This window comes from Rhipicephalus microplus, chromosome 2, assembly GCF_043290135.1.
Source record: "Rhipicephalus microplus isolate Deutch F79 chromosome 2, USDA_Rmic, whole genome shotgun sequence".
Taxonomy (NCBI): Eukaryota; Metazoa; Arthropoda; class Arachnida; order Ixodida; family Ixodidae; genus Rhipicephalus; species Rhipicephalus microplus.
Genome location: NC_134701.1, coordinates 64361955 through 64374381, shown reverse-complemented (window position 1 = coordinate 64374381; position 12427 = coordinate 64361955). Strand labels below are relative to the sequence as shown.

The 12427-nt window shown below is 47.4% G+C and overlaps 1 protein-coding gene across 5 annotated transcripts in view; it reads right to left on the bottom strand.

Moving 5' to 3' along the window:
• Hipk (Homeodomain interacting protein kinase) overlaps window positions 1-12427 on the bottom strand; it is a 162753-nt gene that overhangs the window by 98503 nt on the left and 51823 nt on the right. For all 5 annotated transcript variants that reach the window (XM_037422150.2, XM_037422147.2, XM_037422151.2 and 2 more), the window contains exon 7: window positions 8790-9148. In XM_037422150.2, coding sequence (XP_037278047.1) covers window positions 8790-9148 — 359 coding nt within the window. The remainder of the gene's footprint in view (window positions 1-8789; window positions 9149-12427) is intronic.

Genomic DNA, 12427 nt, shown 5'->3' with positions numbered 1-12427 from the left:
AGATGGCAGCGCAAAACAGCGCCCCTTCTGCCCCTTCCTCTTCACAGTCGCTTTCTCTGCAAGTGTTGTCGCTCGCCGACGTGAGCCGCGTTGCTTTTGCATGCGTGTTTCTTTTCTTTTTCGACCGCTTCCGCCTTATCTTTTATCGTGCTGCGCTCGTGATTCCAGCAACATGAATGCGCCCAGCGGGAAGCGAAAGCGCATAACGCTAGATCAGAAGGCGGCTATGATAAGAGCCGTCGAATCGGGGACCAAGAAAGGCAATGTGGCAAGAGACTTTGGTGTATCGACGAGCACACTATCAACCACGAGCAAGCAGGAGTCCATCATCGACGCTGTTGCACGTGGGGTGAAAGGAAGCGCTAAGAGGATGAGGGCACCTGCCTTTGAAGTGGTCGAAAGGGCCGTTTTTAAATGGTTCTTGGACAAGCGGGCCATAAATCTGCCGGTGAACGGCGCCTTGCTGCAAAGAAAAGCGAGAGACTTGGCCTGCATCATGGGCTATGACAACTTCGTAGCAAGTTCGGGTTGGCTCCAACGCTTCGAGGAGCGCCACGACATTGTCGGGAGAGCGGTCTGTGGCGAATCGCAATCTGTCGACGAAGCAGAGGCTACCAAGTGGGCGAAAGAAAACATTGTGCGGCTGCTAGAAAAATACAGCGTGGAGGATATTTTTAACGCGGACGAAACCGCTCTCTTTTTCAATATGTTGCCGCACAAGACGTTAGCCCTCAAAGGCGAGCCGTGCCATGGCGACAAACAAAGTAAGCTGCGGATCATTGCGCTACTTTGTGCAAACATGACCGGCTCTGAGAAGCTGCCAATTTTCGTAATTGGCAAAAGTGCATCCCCTCGATGCTTTAAGGGGAAGAGGCAGCTCCCAGTCAAGTACGTAGCCAAAGGCGAACCGCAAGGTGTGCCTTGTTTTAGATAACTGCACCACCCACCATACCGCTGCCGTGCTTCAAAACATCGAGCTGCTGTTCCTTCCTGCCAACTGCACAGCAAAAATACAGCCGCTTGACCAAGGCGTCATTATGTCGCTGAAGGCAGGTTACCGCAAGCGGGTGATAGACAAGCTCCTGCTCAACATGAGGATGAAGCGAGACACCGATGTTGACTTGTACGCTGCGCTCGAAATGCTTCAGGCGGTGTGGATGAGTGCGACGGCGGCCTCGGTCGCAAACTGCTTTCGACATGCCTCATTTGCCGCCCCACCAGACGCCAGCGATGAGCCATCAGACGAGCCCACTGTGCCGGACGGTTTTGCCACATCAGACGAAGTCGCTGCATCATGGACGGCACTTTGCGACGCCGGTGTCGTGCCTGACAGCGAGTAGTTTTGCGACTATGTGAGTGCGGACTCGGAAGTGGTGGCAACGGAGCAGCTCCTGGATGGCGATATTGTGCGCGCTGTCAGTGATCGTAACGAAACTAGTGATGATGACTCTGTTGACGAACAGGAGACAAACGTGCAGACGGCGTCGGAGGCATTAGACGCGGTGGACGTACTGCGTCGCTACTTTGGCGCTCACGAGGGCGGCGAAGATAGCTTGAACATTGAGGCCGCAGCTGAGCGAGCCATCGTTCGCATCAGGAAGATGCATCAACGTCCAATTACGGACTTCTTTGCAGCTAAGTCTGCCTGAAATGCAAGCTGTGTATGTTTAAGTGCATTAAAACAGGTGCATGACTTTTCCCTTTTTATTTGGGAATGCGGTTATTTTGTTGCATACCGCCGTGCGGCGGGATGCTATTTCGCCCACTATTTTTTGGGGTAAGTACAGTGCATAATATTTGCGGTAAGTGTCCGCTGCGGCTATCAGGAAATATTGATTATAACGAGCAAATAGCGGCGGCCCTCCAATTTCGTTATAACGAGGTTTGATGGGAGATGCTCCTCGAAAAACTTTTTCTTCAGATATTTGTGACAGCTCAATGAAACTTTCACCAGTTATAGAGTTGGAGCTCCTTTTTTCAAATCTGCTTTAATTTTTTTTCATGGCTCATTCACTTAATTTCTTGCAGACCACGCATTTGTAAAAACAATGGATTCTTGTGCAAGCTTAGGCAACAATAGTAAGCACAAGAAAGCTCTAAAAAATAGCCAATGTTGCTCCTAATGAATTGCAGAATTCAATAAAGCAAAGAAACATTGTGTAACATTTGTGTGCTGGCCTAGAAAAAAATTCTAATGCTGAATTTGAGTTTTACCATACTCAAGGAATAAGCTTCTGAAATTATCCAGCTGAATATGCTTTGGAGACCTCTGAAAGTTGTTTATTTGGATTCAGGACATGTTAAACTTTAAGTATGCCAAGTTTCATTGCAATCCGACTATGTAAAACATACAAATTATAGTGCACAAGCTCTAAAAATGCCGAAAAATGAGGAACTGAGAAAAAGCGGTTTTGAAAGTTCAAAAACATGTTTAATACTATACTCTTCAACCAATCTGAATGGAATTCACAGAGAATGTCAGCAACCCTATCTTGAAAAAGTTGACAGTTTCAGAATAACCCAGCACTATATATTGGACTCTTACAGTCTCTGCAAGCTGTCTCCTCCCGACGAGCATTTTTTTTTTTTTCGGTACTGCGGCGACGGGCCGTTGCTCTCGGGCTCATTCGAGGTTTCGGCGGCGGTATGCACTCTTTTTTTTTTTTTTTTGCTAATGGCAGTTCTTGCGATGCACCGTTTTTTGAACACCAATGATTGCACAAAACCCGCACAAGCTGCTCGTGTCCAATGCCGATCGCACGCGGTGCGACTATCGACTTCACGCTCACAGCGAAGCTGTCCCGTGCACTGCACTGCCACTGGCGGACGTCTCCTCGCTTCCACTGCATGACTGATACACGCGGCTTGACGCATTCGTGGACGAAACAACAGTTGCAGCACATGCGTCGTTTCGGCGCTAAAGTTCCGAAAGCGATGCCTGTCCTTATTGTCTACTTGCCATTACTCAAATAGACAGCTCGCATTGCCCGCAGTTGGAGCATACTACGCCACTGACGAGGATCTGCATCGCATCGGTCTCACAAATAAATGTGCTTCCGCGTTCGTCCTGACACTTGCTTTAGTCGTCGAACATCTATCTTTTCCTCTGAAGCGCTCACGAAGTCATCGACGGTAGGAATAAAGCTCGAAAAATCCAAATCGGGTGCGTCGCTGCTGCCGCGGCTAGGCCTAGCAGCAGACGGACCTCTCGCCGGCGCTCACTGCTTGTGTTTGGGGTGCCTTTCCTCGTACTGGTGCCGCATAATGAACTTCCGTGAACGAAAGTAGCGTTTCTCGCCGGCATCCATGGCACGGAAACGATAACTCCGGCGGTTGTGTTCGTCGATGTCTCGGCGAAAGCAGGAGAACAAAGAAAGCGCTCGCATCCGACTGCGCGGCGGAATGCTCGCAACCAATGACAGGGCTCTGATCATACCACGTGACTTCGAAGGCCCAGTCGCCACGCTAGAACACAGAACACCTACCAGTTTGCTAGAATGTTGTGGGAAAACGTTTTTTGTTGTATTTTTAGCGTGAATGCAGCTTTGCCGAAGCGGGCTCTGGGAGAAGAGGGTTAGGCCTACATGCCCGCGAAATTTCAAGAGCCGGCGATGCCGTAGAGCGAAGTGCCGCGAGTGCTTTAATTGTATTTTTCGATAACTTCTAGCTGATTCTCAGCTTTGATTTTTTTAATATATTAAGGAGAAGGCTTGGAGAAATACAAAACGCAAGAAAACACAAAATCGACTTTTTCGAAAAAAATCGGGGTTTTTCGACCCGCATCTCCCCTTAACTGTATGTGATGCTAAGCGCAGTGCGCGTCCATTTTTTGTCATCCTAATTACACATTTCGCGCATAGTCACCGAACACCGCCGGCAAGTGCATTACGCGCCGGCTGCACTGTCCTCGCGGCTGCACACTGCACGGTCATATGGAGTGCTGTCAATAAGCTTTTGTGACGAGATTTAGACATGTGTGATGCGATTTATACGTGCTTGAAGCCGAGCTTGGTATCGTACACGAACGTCTATGAATGTTCGGAGGCAATTAAAGCCTTGTAGATTAGCGTTTCCGCGACCGGCTGTATGATGATGCGTTTCACGGCTAGAGTGGCAAAAGAGCAAGTATGAATCAAGGGCACGAATTTTTATATGCCTGTTTCGAGTCATTAAATATACTGCTATTAATAAATATTTATTATAAATATTTTATTTATTTTATTATAAATATTTTTCTGATGCAATAAACCTCTCTTCCAAATAAAGAAATGTTCAGTGAATATTTGTAATCAAGTACCTAATTACGCTAATTACAACTTCAGCACAAGAAGTATGTGTAATCATTTCAGTATATGGTCTTATTCAATTACAATCTTTTCTGTCATGCCTATAACACTACTCCTTCATACGAAGAACTTGGTTTGAAATCGATACTTGTTTTTTGTAAAACATGAAAAGGAGGTTATGGGGAGAAAAGGGCAACCAAAGCACACTGGTAAAAGACCAGATACCTGAGAAGTCAAATATCACAAGACAAACCTAACACAATATTTAGGTGTTTTAGTGATGTAAAAAGAAATTGAAATTTCAAATGCAATTTTCTCAATACTGTTTTTTTGGCATTATACTCAGCTCGTGGAGCAGATATCTGGGCAACCACTGTACAGATTTTGATTCCGTTTATTTTCTAATACTCCTTGAGCTGTGCTTCAGGAGGCTCCAATCTTAGTTTTTCATTTTACTCTTTCAAGAATTTTTTACAGGGTTTCTTGTTTGTAGAGCAGGTGTGCTCATTGCAGTGTCGCTGGAGAAAACATTAACTACAAGTTTTAGCGTTACAAAAAAATTATTTGGAGAATGCAGCCCCCTTCAACATACATTTGGCTACGCATACAGTAATCACCACCCATTTTTGTCAATTTATAAATTCTCCAGCCCCTCCACGAGGTTCAATTGAAAAATAATTTGTCCCTCAATAAGTATTTGTGATATGGCCTCGAAATTTTTATGAATGCACGGTGAGGCCATTCTTACTGACTGCGCCAATTTTCATCATCGTCCGACCAGAAATGAGAAAGTGCATTGTCAAAGGCACGTCCCCCCTTAAGAAATGTTCCATCGGCAACTCCCTGTATGGCACGGAAGACAACGCACTGTGGGAGGCAGCCAGCGACAAACTCTCGTCTTCAGAAGACAGATGTGCTTTGTCTGACGAATAAGAACAGTTGCGATGGTGGTTGAAGGGAGCTCTGACAATCAAGGTGCGGTGCGCCCAATTCCCAAATAAATGTTGTTCGGCAATTTTGGGTTGCTTTCCTTTTTTTTTTTTTTTTTCGGTAACCTGAACTTGGGGGGTTGACCTATAGTCCAGTATATACGGTAGCGAGATTGAGGTGCTTTAGCTTCCACTCATTAGTATTGATACGTTGCATTGCCTTGTGGAAATTAATGGCCATCGTTTCCGCGGATTCACAGCGAAATCAGGATCTGGAACTGGCACATGGCACCCAAAGTTTTCTAATTAACCGGACTGGTGCCAGCTGCCGCTTCAAATTATCCCCTCAAACTTCCATTGTAAAATACAGGACAGCCGAAATCCTTCAAATTAAGCGGGATTTCAAAATAACCGAGTTCGAATTGACGAGGTTTTACTGTTTTCAAAAATATTCGATTCAATACTCACTACCACTTCAATATTCGAATTCAAACCGCACCCCAAATTTAGCTATTCGCACAGCTCTAATTAGAACAGTACGTACTACCACGTGTCGCCTACTCTGCTCACGCATTTGCTGTATTGTATGTGTGATTTCGCCATTTTCGTGGCCGCTTCACAAATGAACATGCAATGATGTGAAAAGTACAGTTAGCAAGCAGTTAAGGGGGAAGGTGGCATTGAAAAAAAAACTGTTTTATTTGTTGACCTACAGCAATGAAATTTGGCATGCATACTCGCAAGTGTCTAGAATAGGGAAATATGCAGTTTCATCATGATAACTTCAGTAGTTCTCAAGTTACATAATGCTACACGATCCAATTACATGGTCTGCTCGTGGAAAGCCTAGCACTGCAACAAAACATGCCAGGAAGCTGCGAATGGTGTTGATCTTTACTCAAAAGAAAGCTACAGGGTATGGCACTCTCAGAATTTTTTAATAAGTTCTCTTTTTTTTCTTTAGAGATCATCATGGCTGCCGACACACATTGTGAGAAACAATGGCACGGACAAATCATTGTCTAGACAAATAACAGGGCCACAAAACAGAAATTGAAGATCGCTGTACCCACAAGCAGTGTTCAGCGATTCAGGAAAAAAAAACTGAATCAAAATCGGTCCAGTCATTCTCGTGCTACTCTTTCCACGAGCAATGCACAATGTCCAAAACACACTTGTGAGAAAAAGCCTGTCGAAGTTTTCGACAGGCTTTTTTCAATGAACTTTTTTGTTTCTCGTTGCATATTGCTGAAAATTGGCACAGACACTAAAGAATGACCTCACAGTGCTTCCATAAAAATTTTGAAGCGATACCACAAATACTTTACAAGAAACAAATTTATTTCTTCATTGAACCATGTGGAGGGGCTGAGCATATTGTCAAAAAAAAAACAGTATTGAGAAAGCTGCGTTTAAAGTTTTAACTTTTCTTTAGGTCTCTAAGACACCTAAAAATTGTGACCTCAGGTTTGACTTGTGATATTTGACTTCTTTTCATGATTTACTGCTTTTCATGACTTACAAAGAACAAGTATGGATTTCAAACCAAGTTCTTTGTATGAAGGAGTGATGTGATAGGTATGACAGAAAAGATTGTAACTGAATAAAACCATATACTGAAATTATCACACATAGTTTATTTGTGATTAAGTTGTAATAGGCGTAACTGAGTACTTGATTACAAATATTCACTGAACTTTTCTTTATTTGGAGAGAGGTTTATTGCATCACAAAAAAATGGATCACACCATGAAGGCCTATGCCTTCTTTCCAAATAACAAAGTTATGGGCAGAAGACTGGTGGCACAGGAGTGTCTAGCAGTATAATTAATGACAAGAAACGGGCATATAAAAATTCGTGCCCCTGATTCATACACGCTCTTTCGCCGCTCTAGCCTTGAAACGCATCATCATACAGCCGGTCATGGAAACTCTAATCTACAGCAATTCATTAACCTCGGAACATTTATAGACGTTCGCGGCGATATCAAGCACGGCTCCAAGCACATCTGAATCGCATCACAAAAGCTTATTGACAGCACTCCATATGACCGTGGGGTGCGCGGCCGCGTGGACAGTGCAGCCGGCGCGTAATGCACTTGCCGGTGGCGTTCGATGACGATGCGCGAAAGGTGTAAGTAATACGATGACAAAAAATCAGCGCGCACTGCACTTGGCATCGCATTTTCGAATGACGACACGCGAAACTGCAAGCCGCTGTTCAGAGCAATTCTTGGCAGTGAAGGGTAGGGGGTGACGAGCTTGACTGTGTTGTCCGCTGCCGATGCGTAAAATGCCAGTACGTGATTCAGAGGAGCTAGCGAGTGACGTGGTACATTCCTTGCGAAGAAGCACGTCGCCAAGAGTGCGCTTACGCATCGTTCTTGCCCGCAGTCTCGCTGGCGGCGGAGTTAGGGCTAAAGCCGACACTAATGACGCGCCGCACTTGTAGACCGCCGCACGCCCGCTCGTAGTAATCTGATTGTGTATCCGGTGCAGCCACTCGTAGTAATCAGATCGTGCCGCCGCTTACAGCTTCGTTGCTTAGCTTCGTTGCTTGCGAAGAAGCACGTCGCCACGAATGCGCTAGCGCAACGTTCCTGCCCGCAGTCTCGCTGTCGGCGGAGTTAGGGCTAAGGACGACTCCGATGACGCGCGGCGCTCGTAGACAGCGCTCCCGCTCGCAGTAACCTGATCGCGCATCCGCTTACTGCTCGTAACTAAAGCGTAGTTATATCTTAAGTGATTATCAAGCCGTGAACACGTCACGAAGTGGCGATTTTCGAGAGCCATGTCCTCGCGACGCACAAGCAGCAGACGACGATCTCCCGGAGCGAGCATCGGGCCAATGGCGAGGCGAGCTGAGGCAACATGGCGGCAACGGCCAATCAAGGGCGTCAAAACGACCTTCAAACATTTGCTTTTTGCTCGCTTGTTGTTAAAGGGAGGAGCCAGCTGAGGCGGGAAAATTAAACACGGAAAAATGCTTTTTCCGATGAGCCCAAGAAGCTGGCTCCCGGCCCAAGCATCGCGAAGCTACAATTTTTTGAAAATCGCCGTTTCCAGAAAACGTTTTGCTACCTAGGTGGGTGAAAGGAATTTTCCGAAGCATTTCTGCGCGATTTTCAGTGTAGATATTTTGGAACCAGACAGAAAAAGGGTTTCAGAAACTGAAAACTTGAGTTTCAAAAAATCGATTTTTTTTGCCATTTTTCGCAATCTCAAAGCCGCGTCTCCCCTTAACAAATATTTTTCAAATTAGGCACCCACTTTTCGAACTTGAAACAGCCCAAATGACTGGGCAGTTAAAAAAATAAAAGAGAACAAACAAGCCGCTGCAGCCACATTCATAATACTTTTTAAGGAGTGCACTTAGCAGGTGTTTTCAGTGCTTGTAAAAACTCTCATGAATAACCCTGCCTAACAACTATGTGCCAAACACCAACTGCCAATGTCCACTGCAAATTTCTGCTGTCCCACTCTTATACACTTTTACGCACACTGCGTTGTAGCTGGGATGCACCAACAAGGCCACCCACCTTGGGGCCTGATTGAATTGATGATGGGCTCTTACCTGGCCTTAGTGTGCCGCTTGGAGAGGGAAGACGAGACCGAAAGCGAGGCGGCCGACACAGGCACGGAGTGGTGCTGGGCCGCCATGAGCTGTCCGGCAGTGGCCGCTGGCTGGTGGCGGGCAGCCGCCGTAGCAGCCACCACGTGGCCCCAGGCGGGTCCGCCAGTTAGTGGAATGACTGCAGCAGCGGCGCGCTCGGCAGGCAGAAGTGCGGTACGCTCCAGCATCAGGGAACGGCTCCAGGCGTCCTCTGAGAGAACGGCAGCGGGAGCGCCACGAGGCGCGGGCTGCCACGTTGCCGGCACCAGCATCTGTCGGTTGCTACTCCAAGCCGGCTGCACAGGGTTGGTCAGCAGCACCTGGTGCCACCACAGAGGTTTCAAAAACTCAAGTCATGGTACTAAAACAATCGCAAACACATTTGCTAGCAGCAATAGTTCAGCAATAGTGACACAAGATTCCACATGCCTTCAATTCTTTAATGCTTCTAAAATTTCTTCAGAAATCTAGTCACATTTTACGCCTTTTCTCTATACATAGTATACACAGGAGAGGTGTCAAGTGCCCTTTCTCCAGTGGCCACTGCCTTACCATTCCTCCTCCCCTTTCCTGTACAAGAACGCTCGCCTGCTTATGTCCTCACTCTTCTGGCTGAGTGTGCTGCGGCAGAGTGAACTAGATGAGGGGTAGTGGGCTCACTGGCATAAAACATGCAACACAGGTGTGAAGAAGATGGGCCTACAGCAAGCAGAATCGTAAACGCCCGGCTCTCTCGGCTCGTGCTTCGGTTCGTTGCTGTGCCGGTTGCTGGACGGTTCTTCACGCTGTCTCGTCGCTGTCTTTAACGGCTATTAAACCTCTTCACATTTGGTGGAGGTGCTGGGTTCGCAATTTTGCATCCATAATGTCACCATTAACCCAGCTTCTTCGTGGTGACGTGAACCTCTCCTCCTGGTCCCCTGCATGCGACGTTGCCTTCACTACTCTGCGCCGTCTGCTCACCTTCCCACCTATTCTTTGCCACTTTGACCTGACGGCTCCTACCGAAGTGCACACCAACGCCAGCGGCGTCGGGCCAGGCGCTGTCCTCACTCAACGAAAGCCCGACTATTCAGAATACGTGGTAGCCTACGCTAGCCGCACTCTGACGAAAGCCGAAACTAATTACAGCGTGACAGAAAAAGAGTTTGGCTCTGGTGTGGGCGCTTGGAAAGTTCTGGCCGTACTTATACGGCCGCCCTTTCGATCTAGTAACTGATCACCACGCGCTTTGCTGGCTCTCCACGCTGAAAGACCCTTCTGGCCGCCTTGCGCGATGGGCACTCCGCATCCGGGAGTACGACATTCGCGTGGTATACCACTGCGGACGCAAACACTCTGACGCTGACGCCCTGTCCCGCTCGTTTTTGCCACCAAATCCGACGTGCGGAAACACGTGCCCCCAGACCTTCTCATCGTTAAATCTTGACTCAATTGCCACCGAACAACGTCGTGACCCGTGGATCACATCCCTTCTCGAATATCTGTCCGGTATGCCCAACCTTCCGGTATCTCGATCTCTTCGACGTCAAGCTTTCCATTTTGCCATCCGCGATCAACTACTTCATCGACGCAACTACCCTCCTGATGGCCGCCGGTGGCTACTGGTCATTCCACGCACTTTACGATCGCAGGTATGCGCCTCTCTTCACGAAGATCCACAATGTGGCCACGCCGGGGTGTTCAAAACATATGAACGCCTTCGCCATCGCTATTACTGGCGCGGCATGTACAATTTTGTACGCAAATTTGTGCAGTGCTGTCCTGACTGCCAGCGACGCAAATCAACACCGCTACGTGTGACTGGCGAATCGCAGCCACTTCCGTGCCCTGCCAAGCCATTTGATTGCGTTGGCGTTGACCTCTACAGCCCCCTTCCATTGACACCAGATAGAAATCGGTGGATTATAGTGGCGGTCGACCTTCTAACACGCTACGCCGAACACGCTACGCCTAAACAGCCGCTTTGCCGAGCGCTACCGCTCAGGATGTCGCCTCTTTCATTTTACGTCGTCTTATTCTTCAACATGGCACACCTCGAGAGCTCCTTAGTGACAGAGGCCGCGCTTTCCTCTCCGAGGTCGTCGAAACTCTGCTGTCGGAATGCCACGTCATTCATCGGAAAACGACAGCATACCACCCGCAGACTAATGGGCTAACGGAACGGTTTAACCGCACGCTGGGAGATATGCTCTCAATGTACGTGGCATCTGATCATAGCAACTGGGACCGTGTTCTCCCATACGTCACATTCGCATATAATACTGCAATACAAACAACCACTGGATTTTCACCTTTCTTTCTTCTTATGGACGTGACCCTTCCCATACAATTGATACTCTACTGCCCTACCGTTCTGATGCTTCCGAATGTCCACCTATCTCCGATGCTGCTCGACAAGCCGAAGAGTGCCGCCAGCTCGCCCCACCTCGGACGAGCAACAACGCCAGAAAGAAAACCGTTGCACCTCTCTTCCGGATCCCAGCTATGCCCCAGGGTCTCTCGTGTGGCTTGCCATCCCATACCAAACTCCCGGACTCTCATCAAAACTTGTCCCCCGGTACGAGGGGCCTTATACCGTTTTAGAGAAAACCTCTCCGGTTAATTACCTAATTGAGCCAGTTTCCCGATCGGATGACATGCGCCGGCGTGCACGTGACATCGTCCATGATTCCCGCCTAAAACCGTATCATGAGCCTCTCCCTGAAACTTCTTAGGTCGCTAGGATGGCTCCTTTTTCAGCCGGGGCGATTGTGAAGAAGAAGATTGGCCTACAGCAAGCAGCATCGCCAACGCCCGGCTCTCTCAACTCGTGCTTCGGTTGGTTGCTGTGCCGATCGCTGGACGGTTCTTCACGCTGTCTCGTCGCTGTCTTTAACGGCTATTAAACCTCTTCACACAGGGGATTTTTTTATTAAGGGGAGATGCTCCTCGGAAAACTTCTTCAGGTATTTGAGACAGCTTAATGAAACTTTCACCAAATAAAGAGTGAGCTCCTTTTTTCAAATCTGCTTATACTTTATTTTTTATAGCTCATTTGGTTGATTTTTTGCAGACCACACAATTGTAAAAACAATGCATTTTTGCGCAAGCTTAGTCAACAATAATTAGCATAAGAAAACACTATGACATAGCAAATGTTACTCCTAATGAATTGAGGAATTCAATAAAGAAAAGAAACATTGGGTGACAAACATATGTGTGCTAGCTTAGAGAAAGATTCTAAAGCCGAGTTTTAGTTTTACCGAGTTCAAGGAACAAGCTTTTCAAATTATCTAGGTGAATATGCTTATGTTCAGAAGATGTTAAACATTAAGCATGCCAAGTTTCATTACAATCTTTTTATATAAAACGGACAAAGCTTAGTGCAGCCCCGCCGCGGTGGTCTAGTGGCTCTGCTGCTGACCTGTAGGTCATGGGATTGAATCCTGGCTGCAGCGGCTGCATTTTCTATGGAGGCGAAAATGCTGCAGGCCCGTCTGCTCACATTTGAATGCAGGTTAAAGAACCTCAGGTGGTCGAAATTTCCGGAGCCCTCTACTACGGCGTCTCTCATAATCATATGGTGGTTTTGGGATGTTAACCTGCCCATTTCTACC